The sequence below is a fragment of the Prunus persica genome, chromosome G6 (genome assembly GCF_000346465.2).
Source record: "Prunus persica cultivar Lovell chromosome G6, Prunus_persica_NCBIv2, whole genome shotgun sequence".
NCBI lineage: Eukaryota > Viridiplantae > Streptophyta > Magnoliopsida > Rosales > Rosaceae > Prunus > Prunus persica.
In genome coordinates, this window is record NC_034014.1 from 519,374 (window position 1) to 546,719 (window position 27,346).

The window sequence follows — 27,346 nt, forward strand, 5'->3', positions numbered from 1 at the left end:
CTCGTTCCATATGTAATTGTCGTTGCTTTTACAATAACTGGATGCATATGTTTATGTATAAAATCTTTTGGGCTCTTTTTATTATTTAGGATCGTCAAAAATTTAAATTCAAAGAGGTCGAATCGGACTTGACGATGTATTGTCCCGGTTTGTTGTTGTCATTGCACAAGATCTTGAGGGAAGAGCAGATATTTGTTGGCCTAACGCCATTTTGAGGCTCGTACAACTAATTAATTGGTAGTATTTTGAGGAGGAAACTGACAGTTTTATTTTAGTTGTCTTTCATTTAGGTTCTGTTTGCAAACTTTTTAACATTCAAGTCCTACAATCTTTTGTTAGGAGAGTGTGAATATGATCATGAAATGAACTGGAAATTTAAAGAAAATATATTACCTGGTGGCATAATTTAATCAACAAAACTTACATCACAAAGGCACCAAACATTATTATGAGAGAGAAATAATACCTCAATAAGATTTTTCTTGATTTACCTTTATTAACTTAGCAAACTTTCCACTTTTCTAAATTAATTAACAACTACCAAAATAAATAAGGGTAATTCACTATTATACCCAACATAGAAGCCCAAATTATAAAAATTCCCTATATGAAATGAACTTTAAAAACACACCCAAAGTCCATTTACATCATAACAAAGAGGCTTTTAACTTCTTATAAATTACAAAATTGCCATCAATTTCTTAAAACAAGCCCAACCCCAAAATCTCATAAAAATACCCAATTAATAGGGCCAGCTGTCATTTTTTGAGTTTTTTTTGGGGTTGTTTATAGAAATTCAATGATGTAGGGTTTATTTATAATATTAATGCTAAGAATGGGTATATCACTAAATATTTCAATAAATAATTGGCAATTGTTTAATATTTAATATTTAGGAATCGATTGGAATGTCAACTCAAAATCATTTCAATATGGCATCTGTATGCAAAGTCACATATTTTCAGTATGGATTTCCAACTGTTTCTAGTGTTCAAGGGATTCCAAATCACCCACTTGGATACCAAGCTATACATCAAATGTTGTCCAATTACTCACTTATACATCAACATGTTTGTTATCTTAATTTATACCAAGCTATACATCCACAGTCCAATTACTCACTTAACTAAAGCCAATTGAGATTCAAAGTATTTGGGCGTGTTCTTCAAAGTATTGAAGCCTATGAATTGAGATTCATATTAAAGCATGGGACATAAAAGCCAATTGCCAATTATTTATTTGGGTAGTTGTTAATTAATTAAGAAAAATGGAAAGTTTGCTAGGTTAATAAGGGTAAATCAGAAAAAATCTTATTTAGGTATTGTTTCTTTCTCGTAATAATATAAATAAATAAATAAATAAATAACAAATTAACTATAATTAAACCCATGAATATGTGTCAATTTTTAAAAAAGATGATGATGATACACATAGAATTAAAGTAGTGGGCAAAAATCACCCTTTTAAAATATTGTTACTCCGTTCTCTTCTCGCGCTAGGTTGCTTGCTTTATATAGGCACGATTCTTTCCCCATTAGAATGGGATAGATTATTGGGATCATAATAAAGAATTGTACAAGGGTATTATTGAGATAATATTTCCCTATAAAAAGGCGCGACTTGGTTTTTAACCCTAGGCACTTGACATAATAACATAGCCCTTCCATTCGGACATATTGGAGATAAAAGTTTATAGCTATCGGACGCTGTGTTTGGTCGTATACATACAAGTTACAACCAAAGCAACCGCCGTCGACTTCTCAGCCAAACCCAAACTCGCTAATTAACCATCCTCAGGTCTCTCCTCTCTCTCTCTCTCTCTCTCTCTCTCTCTCTCTCTCTATTTGTATTTTGTTGTGTATATTACACATATGTTTCAATATTAGGGTTCAGGAGTTTATGCCTGTTAGGGTTTCTATATTCGCAGGATTTTGTCAAATTGGTACTTGTTCACTCAAGTATATGCTTGTAATTCATCATTTATGTAGCCAATTTCAATTTCATTGTTTGAAAAAAGATCTAAATAAACGTACTTTAATAAATTAAAAATTGGTCCTTTTTCGAAGAAAGGTTCGCTGTGCTTCTTTCTTCTTCTTCTTTTTCTTCTATCAACTTTACCTGGGTAGAACATGGTTTTTCTGTTCCCATTGAGGTGTTTTTTCCCCGTTTCAAAATCCTTCCACAGGTGAACCCTAGGTTTCCCTAAGAAGCTAATAGAGTGAGTTACATTGTGCTTATCTATTATTCTCCACAAAGCTATGTTTAATTTTGTTGTTTTTTATGTAATTTTCTTGTACCGGAAAGAACTTGCATTGGTATAACTTGGGATACTTTTTCTTGAAATCTTTCTTTCTTATTTGTAGGGTTAATTTGGTGGCTTATAAATTAGCGGTGAACTTCACTTGATTGGTTTCCGTAATGTTATAATATTCCTTTTTCATGTTAGTAATGAATTTTTGAAATTGGACACAGGGCTGCTGACAGTCAACTAAAAATGAGGGGAAGAAGCTACAGCCCATCGCCACCAAGGGGGGGATATGGTAGGAGGGGAAGAAGTCCTAGCCCCAGGGGTCGCTATGGTGGTCGTAGCAGAGATCTTCCTACAAGCCTTCTAGTTCGTAACCTTCGCCATGACTGCAGGTTTGTTGTGGCTTACCATCATTCTCTTTTTTCCTTCTAGTAATATGATTGCATTGCAAATTTTATGTAAGGACAGGTGATGGATATTTTAGAAAAACAAAAAACAAAAGACTAGTGATAGATGATGAGCATTTCAGCAAAACGAAGGAGGAAATATGTTGAATAGATGTGATACATCAGTTCATATGTATGCTTCTTGTAAATCATGGTTCATATCATACAATGCTTTGGACTCTGTATTAGTCCCAATCGTGTCCTACTATTCTTGTGATTCTAGCATGCTAGTTATTGTGAATAATTGAACATTCAACAAATCATGTTTGTTTATAATTTTATATGGAACATGTTTCCTTTAGAGGATCAGCCTGGTTGATGTTTATCATTGATTTTTTTTAGTTTTTTTATTTCCTTATCTGTATGTTGGACTTTTTGCTTTATAACGTCTGCAACCATTTTCTTTCTTTTCGGTTGAACGGGATCAATTGCTAGAAGTTTATTGTTCTGAAATATGTTCCCCCAATTGGATATTATGCATCTTGTGGCTTTGTATGCCTTTAATAAATTTTGTTTAACATCTTAGTCGTTAAATAAATTTTGAATTAATGAGATGTTTCTTTTTCATTATGTTCTCTTATGCAGGCCAGAAGATCTCCGCAAGCCATTTGGGCAGTTTGGCACTCTTAAGGATGTTTACCTGCCAAAGGATTACTATACTGGGTGAGCATATCTGAGTAACTTAGTTATCAAATATCTTGGTGATGAGATTAAATTTTGAATTATTATTTTTTGTATATTTATTCTAGTATTTATTTAATATAGGTATATTTTACCTTATCAGTAGAAATTGTGTAGTTTTCCTCTTGCTTATTGTGCCTTGTGATTTCTGAAACTATTGGATGTTTTAGTAAGCTTTTGTGATATTTTTCATTTATCTGATAGGAATTGAATTGATTTGGAGATATTTCTTTTCAGAATCTCTATATTTGAAGTTGAACATCTCTTGTTATGTAATGCTATGCCCATGCTTCTGTCCCCGCATTTTATTCTAGAGTAAAGCGTTGCTTTTGAGAACAATTAGTCTTTATGATATGCTCAATGCTATTTACATTAATTGTGTAAGGAATCAATTTAATATTGGAAAAACGTGTTTTTCTGGGATTTGACATAGCAGGCCCTTCTAATGCACCTTATGATATGTTCAATGCTGTTTTCGTTATTTGCTAAAGGAATCAATTTAATATTTGAAAATGTGTTTTGTGGGATTTGACCTAGCAGGCCCTGCCATGCTCCTATAAAAATATCCTCAAGATTTTTTTCTTTTCTTTTTACATGTTCTACTCTTATTATTACCATAAGCTGGGGTGTATTCATTGAAGTTTTTGAGGTTTAACAGTGAAATTAAAGTTTTGAAGACAACAATCAAGTAATTAGAGTTCTTTTGAAGATGATGTTAATGGTAGTGAAGATTTGAAGGAAGTTGAGTTTGAATACATTGTGAAGATGTTCCAAGTCTTGAAGAATTTCAAGTCATCTTAAAACTGACACTTGCAAGGTCAGCAGCCAAGTGCTTGCTTTTTATTGTGGCCATCCATATTGTTGGCGATTATTTTGGAAAATTTAAAAGGAATGGTTTATGGTGTCCAAGTACTTGCATAGTTTTACCTTTCAGTGTAGTTCCTTTTGTGACTTGTCTTTGTTTTCTCTTTTACACCTATTTTTGCAGGGAACCTCGTGGTTTTGGTTTTGTCCAATTTGTTGAACCTGCTGATGCTGAAGAGGCTAAATATCAGATGGATGGTCAGCTTCTTCAAGGCCGAGAGGTTACTGTTGTATTTGCAGAGGAGAACAGGAAGAAGCCATCTGATATGAGGCATAGGGAGCGTGCAAGGTAAAACCTGCCTATTGCTTTACAGGCTTTGTCATATGGGTTGGAACTTGCACTTTGATTGGAGTAATATATCTTCTGATTATCAATTTGCTTTTTTCTTTCTTTTCCATCCAAGTTTTATTTAGGTATGATATGTATGATTCTATGAAACTAATGTGTGGCAATTGTTTAGAGATGGACTTCTATGTTTGTTCCAATATTTGGTGACAATTTTGAATTCTAACTTGACATGTAATACAAGAATATTGTTGTAGTAACCATTTGGAGTAGAATTTTAAGTTGAAAATATGAGTATGGATATGGTGAGGATCAAAGTAGTGCTTTAATTTATCCTTAATGTCTTGAATATTGGACTTGCAGTTTTGCTGTTGTACGTTTGCTCCAAGAAGAAATTATGCAAAGTGAATATTTGGATAATATAAGTAGTGTTTAATTGAGAATATCAGGACAATCCTTTTTCTACTTCTGAGTAGTCTATTCAACCTTTCAAATGTTTGTTCTTTCAGCACCAGGAGTGGTCGATATCGTGATCGAAGACGGTCTCCACCTCGATATTCACGCTCTCCACGATATTCCCGATCTCCACCTCCACGCCATACAAGATCTCGGTCCCGCAGCCATGATTATTATTCTCCTCCCCCAAAACGAAGGGATTATTCGAGGTAATTTTTGGTTTTCCTCCCAGCCATCTACTTTCCAGTAAAGGCATTTATTTGTGGAAATTTCTAATTCTGGTTGCATAACCTGTTTATCATTTGCAAAATCCAAATAAGATGCATTAGATTTTGGGGATAAGTTTATATTTGGGGTTTAGGGCTGTTGCTAGTCGTCTATTGTTTGACTGAAGGAAGGATGGGTTTAATTTGTTGTAATTCGTGTTTTGTTTGGTGTCAAAATGGCAGTTTTATCCTTTGATTGGTTTCTGAAAGATCCGGTGGTATTAGCCTATTGATAATGATTTCAGGAATAGTATTTGCTAGAAAATGTTTATTTACATTTTGTATAATGTCTTTGTCATTTCTGAATTTCTTTCATCTTTTATGCTCATCAACTTATGTGTTTCTGTCTAGTGCGCAATGCCTAGTGCGTTCTGCTATTTGTTCTAATGTTTGAACTTCTGTTGCTTCTTATGGTTGCTAGATCTGTATCACCACCCCAAGAGCGAAGGTACAGTAGAGAGAAGTCGTTTTCTCGATCTCCTCCACCATATAAGGGCTCAAGGAGCCACAGTGAGAGCCCGGATAGGGGTCCAAGCCGAAGCAGGAGCAGAAGCAGAAGTCACAGTCCAAGGCGAATCGACAGACGGACCCGAAGTCCTATTAATGAAGATTACCCAAGGGAACCAAATGGAGACCGATTTCCTAGTCCATGAACAACGTAGAGAGAGAGCTCTTAAGCTAGTAGAAACTTGCTATGCTACCTTTTGAATTTCATTTAGTATGTGTTATGTTTGATGATGTGAACGTATTGTTTGAAGGGATCTGGTCGTTTCTCAGATTAAGATGTGTAGGTTTATGTTTTTGTTTCAATGACATCTGTCATGGCAGAATCTTGAATTTGGTGATTTGGTTATTGTCGTGTATGCGTTGTTATGCCATTAAGCTTAACCAGGTCCTTATTTTTGAGATCCCCGAGTAAAAGTCAGTGCACAAAGTGTTCTAAAGAAAGCATTTTACTTTTAGACGATTGGTGGTATCCTATCCGTCCATAATCCATTTGTTGTTAATTTGTCTTCTAATTTTTGGAGTGAGTCAGAATCCATCCTCTTTATTTTTGGACAAAAGAATCTATCCTTCTGTGAAGTGACTTTATTTTCAACTTTATTATATATATATATATGTATATATAATATATAAGTATAATTACAAATTTATTGCAATGTATTATTAGCTAACTGATATTTGGTGTATTTAAATAAAAAAGCTAACTGATATATCACCGAACTCAAATCGTCTCCTTTTCTGCCTTTCCGGTTTTCTTATGATTAATGAGCATCGAGTTGGAGTTCAAATCAAAACCGTCCTTCCCTTTTTGACGCGGTTAATGCATGACTTTTTTCCACCACTTTTTTCTTTCTTTTTTTCGAGTTGAGAAAAATGACTTTTGGAGGGAAAAACGAATAAAAATCACCGAAATAATTAAATAAAAACTAAGGACTTGGCGATAATCCCAATGAGTCTTCATAAAAATAATAATAATAATAAAGGGCGAAAGAAAATAATAAAAGAAAAAAAGAAAAAGACAACCAACGAAAAACCAAGGAAACAACAGGAGTTCGAAGACTCGGCTTCACATCACTTGAGTTGGGTCTCACTGTCTTTCTCAAACTCAGTAGCTCACTCTGTCTAGTGAAGTTTCCATTAACAGGTTTTCTCCTCCCTCTCTCTCTCTCTTTTCTTAACGTTATGAATCTTTTATTGCCTCAACTATGTATTTTTCAGTCAATATTATGAATGAATAATAATATTAATATGATTGGACTGGTGGGGCAGAGTCTGTCAGTATTGTTTTTCTTCTTTTTCTTCTGGGTTGCAATGAAATTTTATGTTTCTTAATGTAGGGATTATGTAGGGTCTAGCACTAGAAGTGTGTGTTTAGTGCTGTTCTGGCTTCCACATTTGAGGAAGTTGCTTTTTTTTTTCTTTTTTTTTTTTGAACTTTAGACAAATCAGGAATCTTTCTTATATTTTTGGTTCTAGGTAGTTCAGTTTCTTATGTGGGTTTTGTTTGAAGAAGTAGAAACGTCTTGCGTCTTACTTAGGAACTAACTTTCTGGCTTTCTTCAGCTGGGGAAGTTGAATCGGGTACTTTTTTGCGATTTATTCTTTAATATTCAGCTCCTCTTCACTAATGCTATTTGTGGTCGGATTTGCTTCTGTAATGGCTTTTTCTGGTTTTCTACATCTGTTTCTTCTGCACTCTTTTGCTTTTTCTTCTTTTGTCTTTTCGATTCTCTAACTTTAGGCATTTCTTGTGCTGGGTTTGTACGAAAAATAGAAGCTTGTTCAATTTTTTGTAAGATTTAGTTTCTTTAAACCCAGCTTCAGATACAAATTTCCCCTTCGGCCTTCGTTTTGAAAATGCTAAATGGGAAAATGAAAGAAATTGTTGGAGGACACGACCAATATTATTCATGTTCCCTATTGTTTGTCAAGTGTTGAGATTGAAAGTATATCATGTCTAAATTAGAATGTTTCGTGTTGGTTTTTCACAGTTTGTTTTAGGGGTGCGACTTAGCATCTAGCATTTTTGTTCTTGAAAATTAAAATATACTTGCGATGAGCCAATGCTATTGTGAGTTGTGTTGATAGTTACACTCCCTTTTATGCTATACACTATTAAGCAATGCTCATTTATAAGTTATGAAGGCCATTGATACGCAAAGCTGTAGCTCTACTTTGGTTTTGTTCATCAGTATCTCATTGCATTTTATATATGTTTCATTTCTGGCAGGTTAGGAATTACGAGCTAACTGCGCAGCACTGGAAGCATAGCTCGAAGTCTTATTGGTACCCATGATGCATAAAAAATGGATTGGAGGCGTGCTTTTGCTCCTAATTGGCATGTTTACAAGTGTATTAGGTAAAACAGTAACCTTGTTCTGATTTCTGTTCATTCCAGTTTTATATTGTTGAGTGAGGTAGTATAATTAAGAGCTCAATCTTTCTGGAGTTCCTTGACATGGGGGGCTTGGCTTACTGACTTTTGCAATTTTTTATTGCTACTTCATGTTTACGTGACTGTTTTTAAGCTCTGTATTACTTATCAGTGTTGATTTGCTTTCCAAAGTACATTAGTTTCTTGACTTATGATACATGTGTGTAGTTAGAAATAACTCTATGGTCCTCAGAATAGTTGCAAAGGGTACGTCTACATCTTGAGCAGATGATCTTTGTTTCACTTAGTATTTTCAGAGTGACTCAACCTATGCCTTGATTTTGATTGTTTCTTTTATTATATGATTTCTGGTTTTTTCCCGTTATCTTCTCTCTATTTGTAATATATATATTTTCGCTTGTGAAATGTCATTTGCCAGACCCGCCTTGTGCTTGAGGCTTTGCCTTTGTAGGTACAATCGGTCTTGGGCAAATTTTGGGGCATGGCGACAGGATACATTGATTTTTTTATATATTTTGAGGATTTTTTATATGTTAATTCTTTACTCAGATAGAAGGGCACCATTTGGAATTTTGGGATGCCTTTATTCATTGTTGTAGTGTTGTCACTCTAACAAGATACTGAATCACAATTTTGAAACTTATAGGTGCATTCATTGGGATAAACATTGGGACCGACGTCTCAGACCTTCCGTCTGAGACAGATACAGTTGCGCTCCTTAAAGCCCATCAAATTTCACATGTGCGCCTCTATAATGCTGATACTCACATGCTGAAAGCCCTTTCAAACAGTGGAATTGAAGTAATGGTAGGTGTCACAAATGAGGAAATCCTAGGGATTGGACAGTCTCCATCAACAGCAGCAGCCTGGATTAATAAAAATGTTGCAGCTTATTTGCCTTCAACCAATATTACAGCCATTGCTGTTGGCAGTGAGGTTCTTACATCAATTCCTCATGCTGCGCCGGTTTTGGTTTCTGCTATGAATTCCCTTCATAAAGCCCTGGTTGCTTCAAACCTAAATTATCAGGTCAAAGTTTCAACTCCACAGTCCATGGATGTAATCCCTAAGCCATTCCCCCCATCCACTGCCGGCTTTAATTTATCATGGGGACCTACCATTTACCAAATCCTTCAGTTTATAAAAAACACAAATTCCTATTACATGCTAAATGCCTATCCTTATTATGGGTACACCGAGGGGAATGGAATTTTCCCGCTTGATTATGCTCTTTTCCGCCCACTTCCCTCTGTCAAGCAGATTGTTGACCCAAACACTCTTTTCCATTACACCAGCATGTTTGATGCTATGGTGGACGCTACCTATTATTCCATAGAGGCTTTCAATTTTTCTGGGATCTCTATTGTTGTCACAGAGTCTGGTTGGCCATGGTTTGGTGGATCCAATGAACCGGATGCCAACACAGGAAATGCTCAGACATACACAAATAATTTGATTCGGCGAGTGTTAAATGATTCAGGTCCTCCCAGCCAGCCAAAATTGCCCATCAACACGTACATTTATGAGTTGTTCAATGAAGACGAGAGGCCAGGACCAGTGTCGGTGAAAAATTGGGGTGTGCTCTTTACGAATGGGTCTTCTGTATATCCTTTAAGTTTGAGTACTTCCAATCAAATTACTGGGAATTCTTCTGGGGTTTTCTGTGTGGCGAAAGCTGATGCAGATCCTGATAAGTTGCAGGATGGCTTAAACTGGGCTTGTGGGCAAGGCCAAGCTAACTGCACTCCTATTCAAGAAGGGCAGCGGTGTTATCTCCCCAATACTATTGCAAATCATGCTTCATATGCTTTTAATGACTATTATCAAAAGATGCAAAGTGTTGGCGGAACATGTGACTTTGATGACACCGCCATGACAACTTCTGTTGATCCAAGTAAGTTTCTGTCTACATTTTGTTATGCCTTGACTATTGGGTATGTTTGGGTGCACCAAACACTATTTTTGAGTTAGTTCTGAAACTGAAGACAGGTTTTTTGAAGCAAAACTGTAATTTGAATTGCCTTTCATTCAGATATGGTGATAGTCAGTTGTAAAGGACTTTCTACAAAACAAAGTCATCAATGTCTAAGAGATTCTTGTTTATTTCTCTTATTTTTGCAATGAAACTTGTGCTTCCAGTTAAACAAAACAAAAGTTTAGTGGGTAGCAGAACCTTTTTTGAGGAGAGTAAGCTTGTAGCTAATGCAGCTTTAAGTAGTTATTAGGTTTGGTTTTTTTAATTAGCTCTAATGTTGCATATGAACATGAAAAAAGGCATGTTTTTTTTATTGTGATATTGACTATTGAGGCCTGCTTGTGAACATGTTGAAGCATTATTAGCATGCCATTTTAATTTTTTTTTTTCTCTTACTTTTTTATCATCCTGCTTTCAAACTTAAGCATTTTATTGCTTTTTATGGGTACTTGTACATTTCTACTACCTCTCAAGTTTGTTATCCTTGAGAGGTAACATGTACAAGTATTTTGTTTCTTTTCATGGTTTTTCTCTTACTTTGTTATCCTTCTGTTTATTTTCTCATTGTCCTCCTAATATTTTGGTGGGCATTTATTTACAGGTTATGGATCTTGTAAATTTACCGGAAGGTGAGCATCTCACCCTCTTCCCGATATTCATAATCATTACTTTAGAACTTGTACACTAAATTATGGGTTTGGCGCTAAACTTGTACTATTATGATACAGTTCTAATTCAAGCACAATCGGGGGACTTACACCAGCTGCAATTGCACCTTCAAGCGCTGTTGGAGGCTGGAGTTCAAATCTACAAGTTTCCAATCTTCAATATCTCATACCGGCAGCATTTCTTGTATTGCTTTTGCTTTGAGTTGAGGTGCCATCCAGTTTGTTACCGTGTAGCATAGTTATAGCAGAACATTCGAAATAGAAAAATGATTGAAAAGGACCTGGGAAGTGCACGGCAGCACGAGCTTGGTGACACAACTGGAAATGTCCATGTATTGTTTCATCAATTTTGCTTGTGTTTCCAACTTCTCAGTTTATCTCTCCACCTCTACAAATTCTGGGGAGTTTTGTGTAGTTCCATTCAATTGTAGGCATTCTGATGAAGTAGTGGCTAGACCGTGATTTTTTGGCACCAACTTGACTAGAACGTATTTTGTACCTTATCAATGAAAAAGTAATTCTAGCTTACAATTACTTGTTACATTTATCATATCGAATTATCTATGCATGAATTTAATAAGTTTTTTTAATTCATATCTCCTCAAATAAGTGGCAGAATTTTTGTCTCCAGATCATTATGAAAAGTAAATAATAATATTCCACTCTCCAACCCGATTTTTCATTGCTGGCATATATATAAGTTAACATAACCCATATTGAATAAATATGTATATGGCGATAGATTTGTAGAAGGTGTTTTTTTTTTTAAGAAAAAAAACGTAGTTAAAGATTTTATCCAAAAATAAACACTTAACATTTGTATATATAACGTATTTCTACATCATTTATCAACAAATCAGAGTGGCGCAGCGGAAGCGTGGTGGGCCCATAACCCACAGGTCCCAGGATCGAAACCTGGCTCTGATAACTTTGGTTTTATTTTTGCTACTTTTTATTTTAACTTTGGGCCGAAACGGTACGTTCCATTTACAGCTCACTCCTCATTCTCTCTCTCTGAGTGTGCTTGACGATGACGAAGCCAGCAGCAGGATCCTTAGCAGGCATGTTGACGATGACAAAGCCGTCAGCAGGATCCTTAGCATCAAGATCGACGTGGGTATCCACCACCTCTGTGTCGTCCTCAGGGAAGAGGATTCAGAGAGAGATGGTAGAGCTCAACCTGGACCCACCTCCTGGCTGCTGTGCGGGGCCCAAGGGTGACAATCTCTACAACTGGGTTGCAACCATCATCGGCCCCCCAGGTTTTTTTCCTCTTCTATGAATTGGAGAATAAAAAATACATTTTTTCTTTCTCGGTTAAATGACTTATGATATGGGTTTGCCTTGTTTGTTTTCTGGGTTAAGCTGAATTTGTTTAGATGTTGGCTTCTAAGTGGAGTTGTGAGCTTGAAAAGTAGAAAATTTGAAGGTTTTACTTATGGAGTTGTGAGCTTGAATTTATAGTTTCACAGCTCAGTTTTTATATTTAAGATGTGGGTTTGCTTTGTTTTCTGGGTTAAGCTGAACTTTACTTAATTTTGTGTTTCTCGTGCAGTTGACGTTGTGTTTTTAACAACAAGTGAGTGAGGGATTAAAATTTTTGGAATTTGGATAGTTTCTAACTTTTCTGCGTTTAAAGCTGATCAATTTTTTTGGGGTTGCTCAACTTTTATAGTTAGAGGTTTACTTTTGAGAAGTAAAAGAAAGTGGTTTTTTTTAACTTTTTCGAGTATTTCACCAGAACTAACTTTGCTCAGTTGGTCTAGGCTTGTGGATTTGTGGCTGCAATAAGATTTGTTTACTGCTGCCAACTTATTTTGATATGCCTTTTGTTAAGGAGCTTGTTCATTGTCAAGCAAGCTTGTTTGTTTTTCAACTCTTTATACCGATCATTGACTTGTGGCTGCAATAAAATTTATTTTGATTGCTTCTAAGGTCTGTTTATTTGCATGTGGTTTCTGGTTTTTCAACTGTAATGGTGGGGAGTATATCATTGAAGGGTTCTAGCTATTAGATTATGTAGTCTTTCCGACAGCTGCATCCCTTGGTTTGTGCTTTTGTTGCTCATGTATTGAGATTTCTTTTTGGATGTCAGGTTTTTCAAACATAAATACGCGGACAGTAGAATTAGTTTAGAATTAGAACCATTGTGTGTAATGAAAGTTGGATGTGTGGAAAGTAGGAACCTGTTATTGGTTCTTGATATTTCTTATATTTCTGGAGAAGGCCTTTTCCTGCTCTTTTATGGTTTTAAGGGACAATGACTTTTTCTCCCAACTTTCTTTTCCCTACTTATGTGGTGTTGACACATTGGAGTCTTCAAAGTTTTATCTTTTGTATGCAATGATGTGGGGTGCACATCACTTCTGTGTTCCTGTTTGTTTGTTATGTTATCTGCGGATAACTATGTTGTAAGGGAGTTGTTTAATGTCTCCTTGGTATGACTTGGCAATATTGACTTATACTTCTGTGTTCTTGTTCCTAGGAACACCATACCAAGGTGGCATATATTTCCTTGACATTACATTTCCCTATGATTATCCATTTCAACCTCCAAAGGTAGTGTCTCCTATTCAATTTCCTCTGAATAATGTTGTTTCCTCTGAAAGACTTGATAGAGAACGGCTTTTGTTTTAATGCTATCATTTTCTTAAGTAATTATTTGTTGTACGTAACGGACCGATTTTCAGGTTGTATTCAAAACTCGAATCTATCATTGCAATGTTGATTCTGCTGGAAATGTAAGTTTGGAAATCTTAAAGGACAGTTGGAGTCCAGCTCTAACAATTACAAAGGTTCTACAAGCACTTCAATCCATTTTCACAAAGCCTGATCCTTGTAAGTTATTCTGTTATCCTTTGAACCGTGTGTGGCTACTTGTAAGCATGTCCTTGTGTTCGTTACATTTCCTTCTTTCTTTTTCCCCTCTCAATTCTTGAAATGAGTCTTGGTAGATCACTACGTTCACTTTAATTACTTAAACTAGTATATCGAAGGAATTCTGTCAGGTTCCTCGCGTGTAAAATTGCATACCTGTCTTGTATAAAACATGATGTAAGAACAGAGCAGTGCTCATTTTGTTTAACACAGCATGAGTTAAGTTGGGCTTAAGATAGAAAATATTCCCAAACATCATATTCATTTAGCTAATAACCTTGATCAGCATGATGTGTTTCCTATTTGTCTACTGATTGAATGGGGATATTCATGTTTGAGCAGATAATCCACTTGTCCCTGGTATTGCCCATTTGTACTTGCAAGATGAAGCTAAACACGCCGAGCTTGCTGCTGAGTGGACGCTGCGATTTGCTAAGTGAGGTTTACATAGGATCCACTTACACAGTACAAAGTATTAGATTCCAGCAACCTCTACAGATTTGTTCATTGAAGGATGCTATGTTATCAACCTGTATACTATGAGCTTGTCATGTTATGTACCTGCTGAATTACAACAGCCATACATACACCAAAAAAAATGAAAAGCAGAATGCTTGTAACATATTTTTCATCTTATATATTATATGCGCCACTTAAGGAATGGATTGGTCATATTTGTATTTGATCATTAACCTCCAGCAGTTTGCTGATTGCTTGATTAAGAAATTGATTAGTCGTAGACCTTATTTTTTTTAATTATTGTTTTGGTCTGAGACTCGTATATAGATTAAGGTCATTAAAGTTGTGCTAGTTGTTTTGGTTTGGACGTTTCCCACCTTCCCCTACCTACTTGGCCAAGAAAAAGTTGGCTGTGTTTGTTGTGCAGAGAATCTAGTGGCCAAGGACCCGTTGTGGTGTTGTCAAATAACATAAAAGATGTATTTTTGTTTTGTTTTTAAGAGTACCCTATTGTTTATTGCAATTTAAAAACAAACCACATAAACTGATCATTTTACAGACTCCAGACATAGGATCAGCTCCTGTTCCCCTGTTTTCTCAAGACTTGCAGAAGGAAAAGATAAAAACGAATTATCATCGACTATTTTGAAAAAAATACACGACCAATTCAGACATAGGAGAGGGGTTTTTTTTTACCTGTTCTGTTTTGTTGGTAAATAATACTAGGATACGAGGGAGTTATCACGTGCGTAACTTACACATATCTCTCACTCTCACTCTGACTCTCACTCTCACCTACCATTTCAATGTTTGAAGCAGATAGGAAGGAGACAATGGGACGCCAATTTAGGGGACAGACAGATAGGTGATCCTTAACGAGTCATCTAACTAGTTTTAGAAGTTACTATAGGAGGGGAGCGAGTTTTGTTCCCTCTTTTTTTGCGACTCTGGTCATTAGTAATATTAAATATCATATAGGAGGGCTACACGTGGGTAACAGTCGTTCAAGTCGCTCACCTACTCAGTTTGCTAGTAAAAGTTAATAAACAGAACAGAAGTTGTTCCTAAGAGTAAGCTACATGCAAAGGGGAGAGAGAGAGAGATGGTGAAGAAGAGCATAAGCGAGGTGGGAGTAGAGGACTTGGTTGAGGCAGGCCTAGCCATTGACGAGGCCAAGCATTTGGAAGCAGTCCTTAAACAACATGCAATCTCATCGGACGACCCAAGAGAGGTGTGGCGGCAGCTGGTGTCTGAGAGAGTGCTAAAACCATCACACCCCCATGAGCTGCACCAGTTGATCTATTACTCTGTCTATGCCAATTGGGATGTCTCCACCCAAGGCCTTCCTCTCTACTGGTTCCCTTCTCTGTAATGTCGAATTACTGTTTTCTCCTTCTCTGCCTGCCTCTATTTAATTTGTTTGCACTTTAATTGCTGCTGTATTGTTTCTTGGTCATTCAAGTGCCTACCCTACCCTTTATAGCATTTCGTTGTATTGTAGTTATTTTTGGAATCCCCCTCACTCCCTCCAGTGTTGATTGTAGTTATTTTTGTTTCCTTTATTTCTTGTAAACATTTTGTTTTTAACCTGACATGCCATGCCAGGAATGAATCTCAACTCTAAGTTGAGCTAAAAATGAAGGGGAATAAAACCCGTCATTTGAACTAATCCACTTATAATATATCGAAATCGAACCATATATGAAATCAATTTCAACCATTTCGAACATTTGATGCTTCTTTAATAATTTTGTAGAGTGGAAGATGTGTATGACTGTTGGTACATTCAAAATTCATTCTTTACCCTTACTTATGTGGGACTTCATCACACATGGATTGACTAAACCTGACACATTTAGCATTAGTGTGTTGATCTTGGAGCAATAATTCTGCAGACATGGAATGTCTTCTTGCTACTTTTCATTTTTGCTTCACAATTATAATTGAACCTGTTCTTCTCTATTGTCAGATACCAGTCTAGACATACAAACTTGGGACGGTTGATGGAAGCGCATGGTTCAGAACTTTTAGGAACATCATATAAGGATCCCATAACAAGTTTTAGCCTTTTTCAGAAATTCTCAGTTCAGAATCCTGAGGTAAGTACTCATTTTATGCGTAAGTCTTTTCCAGTGTTTTGATTAAAGGAACTATGCTCTTATTATAATTCATTATGTGTATATGGTTATTAGGCTTACTGGTCAATTCTTCTGAAAGAGCTCTCAGTTTCATTTCGAGAAGCCCCAAAGTGTATTCTAGATAGGACTGACAAATCCAAACCCAGCGGAGCTTGGTTTCCATATTCAACATTGAATATTGCCGAATGTTGTTTGCTACCCACCAGACATCCAAGAAAAGAGGATGATAGTTCGGCTGTTATATGGAGGGATGAAGGGTGTGATGATTCTGCTGTTAATCATATGACGTTAAAGGAACTTCGGGAACAAGTAATGTATGCTCCTATTTGATTTGCCCAGTACCATTTAGCTTTTTCTTTTAATTGTTTTGAGATTCATTGCCTGTAAGTGTTGATTATGACTTATCTCAGACGCATCTAGTCGTTCTGCGTGTTTAGTTAATCTTTCCAAATTATTTTCCTTGTTTGCATAATATCCTGTAGTTTTTTTCCTTTGTTGATTTTGTCTACAACATAATTGACAGGCTGGTGGCTAATGCACTGGATACAACCTTTTCAAAGGGTGATGCGATTGCTATTGACATGCCAATGACAGTCAATGCAGTTATCATATATTTGGCAATTGTACTAGCAGGATTTGTTGTTGTATCAATAGCGGACAGTTTTGCTGTGAAGGAAATTGCAACTCGCCTGCGTGTGTCTAAAGCAAAGGGCGTCTTTACCCAGGTGAATTTTTCTTGATGAGTTAAACTATACCTTTAAAATTATAGGATAGCAAAGTAAACTAGACCGGCCCCTGATTACTTTCTGTTGGGAATTTTTTTACTTGCTAAAGTATTGCAATGTCAGCATGTCAAAAGTGCTGCCAAGGCATGTTATATATGTTTTGCGCACTAAAAATGAAGTTCGCACAATACTCATCTAGTATCATGATTTAGTGACCTAAAGTTCGATTTTTATTTTACTGCTTCTCATATTTTGCAGTCTGTTTTTATGGTTCTTTGTCTTGGAAATGATTCCTACCTTCACTTTGTATTCAGGATTTCATACTAAGAGGAGGTCGAAAGTTTCCTCTCTACAGGTAGATACTACTTCCTTTCAAATCATGCTAGTCTCTACATCTGTCTTCTTTCAAGGATGGTGATATTAAAGTGATAATCATGGATTTGAATGCTAGTCTAACCCCAGAAGAGCCCTGATAAAGAGGGATATGCTTTTGCCACCATAACTTAATTGTTACATTGGTGGAATGTGACATGTTTGGGTTATGATTTTTCTTTCCTTGCAGTCGGGTTGCAGAGGCTGCCTCGTGTAAAGCTATTGTGCTTCCAGCAATTGGGAGCAATGTAGGCATTCAATTAAGAGAACAGGATCTACCCTGGAGTGATTTTCTTTCTAGTGTCAGTCAAAATCCAAGGTAATCAGTACACCAAGGTATTGATTGGGCCACTTAAGACTTTGTTATGCAATGAGAGATTGCTGAGTTTATCCAGAAAAGCTTAAACATTTTCTCCATGAGTGTAGTTTTAAACAAATTTCAATGTCATTGTAATGGTGTTCTTTTCTTGGCAGAAAGAATTATTACTCTCCAGTCTATCAGCCAATAGACTCCACAACTAATATCCTCTTTTCATCTGGAACCACAGGTAAAGAAATTGCTTTCAAGACAACATTTATTGTTAGCTCTCTACTTTAAAATTCATTTTCATCTTGATCTTCAGTTTATATTTTCGCATTCATCAGGAGACCCAAAAGCTATTCCATGGACACATCTTTCACCAATTAGATGTGCTGCTGATTCATGGGCTCACATTGATATTCAAGTTGGAGATGTCTTCTGCTGGCCCACAAATTTAGGATGGGTTATGGGTCCAGTTTTACTCTACTCATGCTTTCTAACTGGTGCAACTCTTGCTCTGTATCATGGATCTCCTCTAGGTCGTGGCTTTGGAAAATTTGTGCAGGTGACACCTACATACTTCTTCTCAATGAGTTCATTTAATACAAGTTCTATTCTTTTCAACAGCTGAGCTTACTTCGTTCAATTAGAAGATATTAAAAATGAAAGGTGCATGTATTGCTTGCAGCTATAAAATGAAAGATCTCAATGAGGAATAATCTCCTAATTCATTATTTTTTATACCCTTAGATTGGAAAAACTCACTTAGCTCTTAAAGATCATAAAAGTGATATGTCATCCAAACACCTTATTTTTTTCTATTATATCTTTTCAGGATGCAGGAGTCACTATTTTGGGTACAGTTCCTAGCTTAGTAAAAGCTTGGAAGAATACCCAGTGTATGAAAGGCCTAGATTGGACAAAGATAAAGTAATCTTCTATGTAAACTTCAGATAAACTTATTTGTATGAATACCAAGAAAAAAAAGACTTAAACTTGGTTGTGTGCAGATTATTCGCTTCTACTGGTGAAGCTTCAAACGTTGATGATGATCTTTGGCTCACTTCCCGTGCTTATTACAAACCCATCACTGAATGTTGTGGGGGCACAGAGCTTTCATCGTCCTACATTATGGGAAGTCCACTGCAGCCACAAGCTTTTGGAGCATTTAGCACAAGGTCGATGACCACAGGTTTTGTCATCCTTGATGAACATGGAATTCCTTATGTAAGCACATTCTTTAGCTGGTTTTTAATAGGGGTTCAGTTTCTTTAATTGTTACAATCACCTACCTGTCGCTCGATTACATCATGCCAGCTCGGCAGATATGTTTTTCTTGAAGCATTGGGTGATGGGTGACAGGTGGTCAAAGATAATATGAACAAAATCAAACTCATTGATATATTTTATCTTCTTGATCAACGTGACAGCCAGAGGATCAAGCTTGTGTTGGGGAAGTAGGTTTGTTCCCACTATACATGGGAGCAACTGATAGACTGCTAAATGCTGATCATGAAGAAGTTTATTTCAAGGGAATGCCAATGTACAATGGAATGGTATGATTAGAACTGCCTTTCTTACAATACTTGAACCTCTTTATATGCTTAAATGTAACTGTCAATACATTCGAACGCGGGTTCTAGATGTGCACTGTAAAGTTTCATGTTCGTCAATTCAATTACTCTATGATGAAAGCAAGAATTTTTCTATGATTTGGCGTATGTATCTCCAGCACCTTAGAAGACATGGAGACATACTCAAAAGAACTGTTGGAGGCCATTTCATTGTTCAAGGCAGGTCTGATGATACCATGAACCTCGGAGGAATCAAGGTAACGTGTTCAACTGCCCCCTCTGTTTGATGAGTGATGCTGAAGCATTCTTAAGTCATATATGAATGAGCAAGTATGAGCCTGGGTTGCTTGATCATCTGTTTATCTTTAAATTGATATACTTTTTTTCAATCTTTCTTGATTTTCAGACAAGTTCTATTGAAATTGAGCGTGTCTGTGACCGGGCTGATGAAAGCGTCTTGGAGACGGCTGCAGTCAGTGTTGCACCTGTGAATGGGGGTCCTGAACAGTTGGTTATATATGTGGTATTAAAGAAAGAATTTGACTCCAAAGCAGACCAGCTAAAGGCGAAATTCTCAAAAGCAATTCAAAGCAACCTCAACCCTTTGTTTAAGGTTTGACTTTTAACATTCTCTATCTATTCAACATGGAAACATAAGCTCAAAATTCACAATTTAAAGGAGTAAAATGGTGTGATGTTCCAGTTGGCTTGTGTTTTGTTTCAAAAGACAATCTGGTTCATGTCATTTTTAGTTGTTTATGTGATTTCTCCAACTCTTGTGATGGATTTAAACAGGTGAACCATGTCAAGATTGTTGCAGAGTTTCCTCGAACAGCCTCCAACAAGTTATTAAGAAGAGTTTTGAGAGACCAAATGAAGCAGGAGCTCTCTGTTCGGAGCAGAATGTAGTGGCAGCATATTCATTGCATTTTGGTTAAGGCCCGAATAAATGAATGTGTATATATATGTTAGATATATCTATGTATCACATTCATATTCACTGATGATACCATCAACAATGATGATATGTTATGTTATGTATGGTGTACCATAAAATTCATATTCAATGATGATATGTTATGTTATGTATGGTGTACCATAAATTAATTAATCTTCATATGTTAGCAAACTCAATCGTACTCTTCCCATCACGAGCCTCTGCCTTTCCCATGAAATGCTAGATTGCTTTCTCCCCACTCTTGCAGGTACTCCAACAGCGGACTGATCATGTCAGACGGCCATCCCTTCTAACCCAGCTTTGTCACTGCACATAGCCATGTTAGTGGTTCACCTACCAAAAGTAGGATACTTTTTTTTTTTTTTTTTTTTTTTTGTGTGTGTGTGATTATCACACCGTCTTGTAATATTACTAATCCAGCCGATAGTTTATATATTACAGCAATTCGCCAAAAAGTTATCATGCACTCTCAAAGTGCAATTTCCTTCTTGTGAGTATGTAATGACTTTGTTGGAGTATCAAACAGCTCCCAAATATACTAAAATTAATTTATCTGAAAGTAAATATGCGTTTACATAATGCGATAATCACATTTATCGATAATCACATTATTAATCACATCTCATTTTCACATGAGCCACTCCTATGTGGTACAAACATTTTTATTTCTAAGACCTTGATATCACTAAGCTTATTCACACAACATTACTTTCCCATATAGTGCATATAAAGTAAAACTTCAAATTTTGGCAAACTCAATCGTACTCTTCCCATCATGAGCCTTGCGGAAGAAATGCTTGACATAATCAGAATACAGAACTTGCTTGTACACTGCTTTCTCCCCACTTGCAAGCACTTCCGGCAGCGGAGAGATCAAATCCGACGGCCTCGGGTTGACAAATATGGGGACTGAAATCCTGTTCTTACTTCCATTCGCAGCCACTCGATGCTCGATGCTCTTGTATCGTCCGTTGCTCATGATTTGGAGTGCATCACCAATGTTGATCACCAACGACCCCTTCACCGGAGGGACATGAATCCAAGTCTTCTTGTCGGTGCCGCCTCGCACATAAAGGCCGCCAATCTGGTCTTGAAGGAGGACGGTGAGTGTTGAGACGTCGGAGTGGCGGCCAACTCCAACTGTGAGCTCAGGGTTTGGGCAAATGGGGTAGTAGTTGAGGTTAATCCGCATGGATCCCATTAGAAGACCTTCTTTTTCTTGGTCTATTTCTTTTACATTTAATCTCTTCATTAGCATCTCTAGGAGTCGTTTTATGAGAATTTCGGATTTCTTCATGTATTCAAGCACTTCATCCCTGCAAACATATATATACATGCATATAATTATTAGTCAATACAAATTAATGTGCTACAAATAGTTTTTATAATATTATGTATATACAGAGTAGACATTAATAATAGTGAGTGAAGCTTACTTGCAGGCAGGAGGCCAAAGTGCAGAGGCCTCATCCTCAGAAACATAGAAGAGACTAAGGTAATCTTTCCACTCCAAAGCCTTCTCTGCTTGAGGGCTAAAGCTCGTCCCAAACCGGACATTGTTCGAACACGAACGCTCTTTCGAATTCTTACTCTTCTCCTCAGCTGGCAACTCAAAGAAGCGATGAGTTGCCTCCTTCACATTCTCAAGCACTTCAACGGGCACCCCATGGTTGACAAGTTGAAAAAACCCCCACTTCTCTGCTGCACTGCAAATAGCTTCTGCAACTTTCGGGTCGTCCCAGTTTGACATGTCGATGATGGGAACTGTCTCTTCGGAGTTTTTTATCCCAAAACTCGCAGTGCTAATTCTCTCTTCAAGGGGCTGGATATATTGCTTTGGAAGGCTTTTGAGACCCATTTCTGAAAGACCCTTAACTCCATTGCCATTGTTTATAACAAAGTTGGTGATACCTGAAGGGCTGGTCATGGTTGGAACCATTTTTTCTCTGGTATGATTTTGGGATTGACCTCTAAATAGTCTAATGGGGGTTGAGGAAAAGGTTAAAGAAGATTCTGTGATCTAGTAAAGTGGCAACAGAGCTTATTTATACGTGAGTTGTGTTATTAATTATTTAATTAACAATTACTCACCAACTCGGGTAGCAATTAGCATGCTTTTTAGGGTTTGCGACTGGATGTCAGTACATGCATGCATTATTCAGTGGGCCACATTGATGAAATCTGAGCTTTGGGGTGGGGGGTGTTATGGAGAAGTTATTCCTAGGTTTAGGGGTAGGTGATCGCGGGTGCTTCATGTTATCCTATATAAAAATACTATACTTTATTTATTAGGGTAAATTATTCAAATGGTCTTTAAATTTGTATATAATTTATATTTTGGTTCAATAAACTAAATTATTCGTTCAAATGGTCCACCAACTCTTTATATTAATCGACGCTTTAGTCCTACCGTTATATTCTATCAATCTTGCCATCAAATATAAGGATAAAATGGTCCAGTTAAATAAAATAGTAGATAAATTAAAAACTTAAAAAACTTAAAATTTTAAAAATAAAAATAAAAACTATTTCCCAACTCTCAGCCCCCAACCCCCAACCCGATAACGCCATTGCCTTGCCCCATTGCCCCAACGCCTCCATCTTCTCTTCCCCATAGCCCACCCTATCTTCCCCTCCCTCCATGTACAACCTTGAAAACAAGAGTAAAAAAAAATGGAGAGACAGAGTGAGAGAGTTTGAATTGAATGAATTTTCAGGCCTTCTTCGTCAGCAATTACAGAATAAATTTCAAGGCTTTTAGAGCTTGCTTTCTGTTCTGGGGATGGAGGAAGATGAAAATCGCAGGGGGGAGAGAGAAGAAAATCATAGGGAGGGGATGGGTTTTGTGGGTCTGGGTTCGTGGAGGCTGGGGTTTTGGGTTGTGGGTTCGTGTGGTTGGAGGTGGTGGTTCTTGGTTTAGTTTGCAGGCTTAATTGCAATAGTTGTGCAAATTTATTTGCAGATTTGTTAATATAACCATGGATGGAGTTGTTAATATAACCATGGATGGAGAGAGAGAGAGAGAGAGAGAGAGAGAGCATCGCAGTTGTGAGGGCATCACCTCAGCTTCGATGGCTGCAATATCTCATAGTTACATGATGGAGGTTCGAATCGCATAGGGGGCTAGGTCGTAGAGGGGGTCGCAAGGGGAAGGAGAAGGTGATGGGGGGTGGGTTACTTTTTGTTTTTTTTAATTAATTTTAAAAATAAAGAAAATTTTGTATTATTTAATTTTTAATCACATTGTTAGTAATGCGGCTGTTAATCAAGTATGCTTACAATACACGGTTTAATTATGTTTAAGAAGTACACATATGCATTGTATTTTTGTATATGGATTAAGATTTGGGAAATTTTGTTTTTAGCTTTCTGTTAGCAACAAAATGGATGAGTATTGAGACTTCAAAAGTCCTGAAAGACCAAACAGCAGGGCCAATGCATGGGCTTTCAAGGTATTCTTAGGGCTGAATTTGACCCTCAGTTGGCCCAAAGTGTATTTAGAAACCCATCCCTTAAACTTGCTTGCCACCGTCATCCAAAAACTACAAGTGAAGATATATCCATCCATTTTTTTTCCTTTTTTTCGCCCCAAAGTTAGCAAGGAGAGGGGGTTTTCTCACACACATTGTCAAGGTACTATAAAAAGTTCGAACTCGAGAATACTGATATGCAAGTCAATACCTATTTTTACTGAATTAGACCAAAAGTTTATAAATAATAAAAAGAAGTAAAACAAAAACATTCTTTACACACAAAAAATTTTTTTGGTGAGGCCTTGTGCGGTTGCACATATCTTATGAATAGGGTCACTGATGGATAAGGTGAGTCAACTCATTGTCCTTTATAAGTAAGTGCATGTTGTTGAAAACAAAAGAATTCTAAAATCGCTACCTCTCTACTCTATCTGTAATAAGTAGCGTACCTATTGATGCGGTACCTCGCCTCGTCGGAAAAACCATTGTAAATGCTTCAAATTGTTCCTTTGCTCAGCTGGTGATGGTGCACAGTTGCACAATGCACAAATTACCTTATTTCCTTTTACTTTCATTTATTTTTATATTACTCTATTTACTTAAGTTTACAATGTAAATAAGGAAGTACTCTCCATTTGGATTCAAATAAAAAAACAAGAAAATCAAATTCTCACCAAATCAAAATATGAAAAATCGATTTTAGTGCAAAATACGATTTAGGCTAAAAATGATGGCACATTAAGTCAATATATACTTCATAATAAAATCCCATAAAATCAAGTTTTCTTATTTGATGTGTAAGGAATAAAAGCCACCAAAAATTATCTTGAGAAAATGATTATTTCGAAAAATCATTTTTCATACTTAGTCAATATTTTTACATAAAATAATTTTTCATATATGATATAAATGCATGAAAGAACCTAAGGTCAATCTAAGTAAAAAGCCTTAGATGTTTAATCCACAAAGAATTTGTAGGTCTTGTCGCCATGCCAACACAGGTCGGCTATATGTGAGTGTGCTAATCACTACTTCAAATCTCAAGTCAACTGATTTTTTCGTTTTGTTGCATAACATATTAAGACTTTGTCCAAGTGCATATTCACTCAACCGAAGGGGCATTGGTGTCCAAATATGAGTTTCATGTGTCATGTGGTTTTTCTTTTTGTTGATAAAAGCGATATTAAAAGGGGAATTCAAACATAAAATATCACATTAAACATAAAATGTCTAAATTTTTATTTCTATCCAGGTCCTCCAAAATGAATGGACCGACCCTTGGTACAAACCACTTGTGTCATGCGGGGTATCCATAGTCATAAAACAGAAAAATAAGATACAAAACTATATGTACCCATTCCGTTCAAAATAATTGAACCCAAAATCATACATACATATATGCTCATGTCACGCATGTCCTATTAAAAATTCAAATCTCAACGCAGCAACCCGATTGAACAAACCCAGAAAACTCATCAGGTACACTAATCTTCTCCAATTTACCATTTTGCCCTCCCTTCATTTCCTCTACCATATAGAACCCTTGCTTTGCCCCTTGGTACTCCGACCCCATCACCAGGGTCCCACCCCCGACCGTCACTCCGCACGTTCCAACTCGGACCGCCGAGTCCAACTCACTCCAACTCGTCAATTTTCCCTCTCTCCCAACCCCAACGCATTGCCTCGGGCACTGGCCCACCTCCCACGCTCCGTCCACCCGCCTCCACCGACCCGACCCGAACTCCAACGCCTCAGCGCCTCCCTCAAACACCCCTTGGCTCTCCGTGCCGTACCCGCTCACCACCCAAAACTCGTCCCCAATCACCACCCCCTGACACTCGTCTCGCTCCTGACTCATCTGAGTCAACTCAGTCCACTCGTCCAGTCTCAAATCATAAACCCACGCTGATTTCAACGCGTTCTTGTTCTCGTCGTGCCCACCCGCCACGTAGACCCGACCCGAGTAGGACCCGATTGCAAAGAAGGAACGCTTGGACGGCATGTCGTTGCACTTTCTCCATTGAGAATTTGTGAAATCGTACACAAACACGTCGGTGACCGGGTCGTAGCTCACCGGGTCCCATCCGCCCATCGCCACAAGCTTCCCTTCGCAGCTTGCCAGTTGACAAAACAAAGGCAACCCATTTGGGTACTTGGGCACCGGGTCGACTCTCTGCCAAGAGCAACTCACCGGGTCAAACACGGCGATTCCGTAACTGGGAGAGTCGTTGGATTTGGGTCCGTCTGATTCTGATACGAGGGGCTCATGAGGAAGAGCTTGAACCAAGCATGCGACTTTATGGGTGTGGCCATTTTTCTTCCTGTGATGATAAAATTGTTGACTTTCTAATAGCGTCCGCCATGGACGACAGACCTGGGAAGCAACTGGGTGCGCTGAGTAAGGCAACCTAGTCAAGCACTCGAGCCCGAGTTCTTCAGGCAGACCCGGAAACAATTGAGTCAACTTAAGATTCCACATGTTAGCAAAGAAGTGAACTTTGAAGCAGAGCAAAGATGCAATTTTTGCAGGAAAGCAAAGATGTAACTTTTGCAGCAAACTAGTTTTTTTTTTTTTTTTTTTTTTTGTGAGTGAGTGTGTTAGCTTTTCCCCGGCCATGAAGTTTGGGCATTTGACTATATATAGATACAGTTGGGATGAAAAAACTGTATGTATTGCACAGGGGATGTCGGGAAAAAAATCCTGTTTCGGATTGGAAGGCGATTTTTTTCCAAAAAATATATATTATTAAAATCTGGCGGTGGGCTCACAATAAGGGATAGATGATTTTTGACTAGTTGATAAAAAAAAAGAGATTATAGGATGGATAAGGGTCAGTGACTTAGAAGAAAATAAGAAAAGAAGAAAAAGAAAGGAGGGGTTGGATTGGATGAGGCCAAAAAGGAAGGGGGGCAACGCATAATGCAAATCAAATTCAAATTCAATGGACAACTGTACGCACATGGGGATGGGGATGAATGATTTATGATTCAATCCAGTTCAATGGACAATTGGACATGACAGGATGTGGGTCCCTTTTCACACATGGCATGTCACGGGAGGTCGTGATGTTATCAGGGTAAAACTGGCTTGCCACGTGGCGGATAAGTGGATAAATGTCTTTTTGCTGTGTCTATAGAATTCAATCAATAATTCAAGATTTTTTTTTTTATTTTTTTTTTATGAGGAGATGAGGATGAGAATGATGAGTTTGAATTTGGTGTCACCTTCTTAGTTATTATTAGTTACTCAGTTGAATCTTGGATTACTTCAATTGGTGAAGGAGACCTTTTTATTTTATTTTATAAAATAATCAAATAGTTACTTCATTAGATAAACTTCAACGGTACAATCAAATACATCAAAAAGATGTCTAAAATACCAATTTTAAGAAGGCAACAAACTAACATATTGAAGAAGGAGAGAACAGCTAGAGTTTGAGGGTTGGTTTTATATGTATTGGTGAGAGAGACTTGGGGCTCAGCAATAGGTTGATATGAAGATTAGATTTGTTAGTCTCATCCACTCTTGTTTTAAAAAGTATTGTGGAATAACTGTCTATGTGCTTGTGAAATATCTCATGAGTGTTTTTTTAGTACAAGAGATAGTCTAAATTACGAGAGATTCTCATGCAATACGGATATCTTTTTTTGCTATCCTCGACTAATAACGCAATGACACG

At 37.2% G+C, this 27,346-nt stretch overlaps 6 protein-coding genes and 1 non-coding gene across 8 annotated transcripts; 5 read left to right on the forward strand and 2 right to left on the reverse strand.

Annotated features, from left to right (window-relative positions):
• LOC18772105 (serine/arginine-rich SC35-like splicing factor SCL30A) lies at positions 1,592-6,158 on the forward strand. The gene is made up of 6 exons (XM_007205689.2): positions 1,592-1,797; positions 2,473-2,640; positions 3,280-3,357; positions 4,364-4,528; positions 5,035-5,190; positions 5,669-6,158. Exons 2-6 carry the CDS (start codon positions 2,495-2,497, stop codon positions 5,898-5,900), a joined length of 777 nt encoding a protein of 258 aa, XP_007205751.1. The 5' UTR covers positions 1,592-1,797; positions 2,473-2,494; the 3' UTR covers positions 5,901-6,158.
• LOC18772909 (glucan endo-1,3-beta-glucosidase 4) lies at positions 6,495-11,330 on the forward strand. Of its 2 annotated transcripts, none has more exons than XM_007205045.2 (5): positions 6,495-6,895; positions 7,982-8,110; positions 8,793-10,040; positions 10,723-10,750; positions 10,850-11,330. In XM_007205045.2, exons 2-5 carry the CDS (start codon positions 8,044-8,046, stop codon positions 10,989-10,991), a joined length of 1,485 nt encoding a protein of 494 aa, XP_007205107.1. In that variant the 5' UTR covers positions 6,495-6,895; positions 7,982-8,043; the 3' UTR covers positions 10,992-11,330. The 2 variants fall into 2 exon arrangements, with proteins under 2 accessions (XP_007205107.1, XP_020422374.1); XM_020566785.1 differs by lacking the exon at positions 6,495-6,895 and adding an exon at positions 6,939-7,332.
• TRNAM-CAU lies at positions 11,645-11,716 on the forward strand. The gene has a single exon. It is a non-coding gene; the product is annotated as a tRNA-Met (tRNA).
• Positions 11,746-14,422, forward strand: LOC18775225 (constitutive photomorphogenesis protein 10). Its single transcript, XM_007205913.2, has 4 exons — positions 11,746-12,051; positions 13,275-13,348; positions 13,480-13,627; positions 14,009-14,422. The coding sequence occupies exons 1-4, from the start codon at positions 11,820-11,822 to the stop codon at positions 14,104-14,106; spliced, it is 552 nt and encodes a 183-aa protein (XP_007205975.1). The 5' UTR covers positions 11,746-11,819; the 3' UTR covers positions 14,107-14,422.
• On the forward strand, positions 15,162-20,364 carry LOC18775080 (probable acyl-activating enzyme 18, peroxisomal). The gene is made up of 14 exons (XM_007208281.2): positions 15,162-15,493; positions 16,095-16,224; positions 16,318-16,577; positions 16,787-16,988; positions 17,303-17,343; positions 17,551-17,679; positions 17,835-17,908; positions 18,006-18,226; positions 18,497-18,591; positions 18,672-18,888; positions 19,092-19,217; positions 19,394-19,492; positions 19,642-19,848; positions 20,031-20,364. Exons 1-14 carry the CDS (start codon positions 15,228-15,230, stop codon positions 20,142-20,144), a joined length of 2,181 nt encoding a protein of 726 aa, XP_007208343.1. The 5' UTR covers positions 15,162-15,227; the 3' UTR covers positions 20,145-20,364.
• LOC18772442 (feruloyl CoA ortho-hydroxylase 1) lies at positions 20,545-22,185 on the reverse strand. Its single transcript, XM_007208136.2, has 2 exons — positions 21,630-22,185; positions 20,545-21,509 (listed from the first exon to the last, which is right to left on the reverse strand). The coding sequence occupies exons 1-2, from the start codon at positions 22,130-22,132 to the stop codon at positions 20,933-20,935; spliced, it is 1,080 nt and encodes a 359-aa protein (XP_007208198.1). The 5' UTR covers positions 22,133-22,185; the 3' UTR covers positions 20,545-20,932.
• LOC18772208 (F-box/kelch-repeat protein At1g15670) lies at positions 24,877-26,478 on the reverse strand. Its single transcript, XM_007205406.2, has one exon. The coding sequence runs from the start codon at positions 26,281-26,283 to the stop codon at positions 25,096-25,098; it is 1,188 nt and encodes a 395-aa protein (XP_007205468.2). The 5' UTR covers positions 26,284-26,478; the 3' UTR covers positions 24,877-25,095.

What these genes read in the sequence shown, in the direction of transcription:
- LOC18772909 (XM_007205045.2), top strand. Translation starts at nt 8,044, where the DNA reads ATGATGCATAAAAAATGGATTGGAGGCGTGCTTTTGCTCCTAATTGGC. An exon ending in GACAACTTCTGTTGATCCAA is followed by an intron (nt 10,041 to 10,722) that starts GTAAGTTTCTGT and finishes ATTTATTTACAG; the next exon opens with GTTATGGATCTTGTAAATTT. An exon ending in TCTTGTAAATTTACCGGAAG is followed by an intron (nt 10,751 to 10,849) that starts GTGAGCATCTCA and finishes ATTATGATACAG; the next exon opens with TTCTAATTCAAGCACAATCG.
- LOC18772442 (XM_007208136.2), bottom strand. Translation starts at nt 22,132, where the DNA reads ATGGTTCCAACCATGACCAGCCCTTCAGGTATCACCAACTTTGTTATA. An exon ending in CTTTGGCCTCCTGCCTGCAA is followed by an intron (nt 21,510 to 21,629) that starts GTAAGCTTCACT and finishes ATATGTTTGCAG; the next exon opens with GGATGAAGTGCTTGAATACA.
- LOC18772105 (XM_007205689.2), top strand. Translation starts at nt 2,495, where the DNA reads ATGAGGGGAAGAAGCTACAGCCCATCGCCACCAAGGGGGGGATATGGT. An exon ending in AGGCATAGGGAGCGTGCAAG is followed by an intron (nt 4,529 to 5,034) that starts GTAAAACCTGCC and finishes TTGTTCTTTCAG; the next exon opens with CACCAGGAGTGGTCGATATC. An exon ending in AAACGAAGGGATTATTCGAG is followed by an intron (nt 5,191 to 5,668) that starts GTAATTTTTGGT and finishes TATGGTTGCTAG; the next exon opens with ATCTGTATCACCACCCCAAG.
- LOC18772208 (XM_007205406.2), bottom strand. Translation starts at nt 26,283, where the DNA reads ATGGCCGGGGAAAAGCTAACACACTCACTCACAAAAAAAAAAAAAAAA.
- LOC18775080 (XM_007208281.2), top strand. Translation starts at nt 15,228, where the DNA reads ATGGTGAAGAAGAGCATAAGCGAGGTGGGAGTAGAGGACTTGGTTGAG. An exon ending in CTCTACTGGTTCCCTTCTCT is followed by an intron (nt 15,494 to 16,094) that starts GTAATGTCGAAT and finishes CTCTATTGTCAG; the next exon opens with ATACCAGTCTAGACATACAA. An exon ending in CTAGATTGGACAAAGATAAA is followed by an intron (nt 18,592 to 18,671) that starts GTAATCTTCTAT and finishes GGTTGTGTGCAG; the next exon opens with ATTATTCGCTTCTACTGGTG.
- LOC18775225 (XM_007205913.2), top strand. Translation starts at nt 11,820, where the DNA reads ATGACGAAGCCAGCAGCAGGATCCTTAGCAGGCATGTTGACGATGACA. An exon ending in AACCATCATCGGCCCCCCAG is followed by an intron (nt 12,052 to 13,274) that starts GTTTTTTTCCTC and finishes TCTTGTTCCTAG; the next exon opens with GAACACCATACCAAGGTGGC. An exon ending in TTTCACAAAGCCTGATCCTT is followed by an intron (nt 13,628 to 14,008) that starts GTAAGTTATTCT and finishes ATGTTTGAGCAG; the next exon opens with ATAATCCACTTGTCCCTGGT.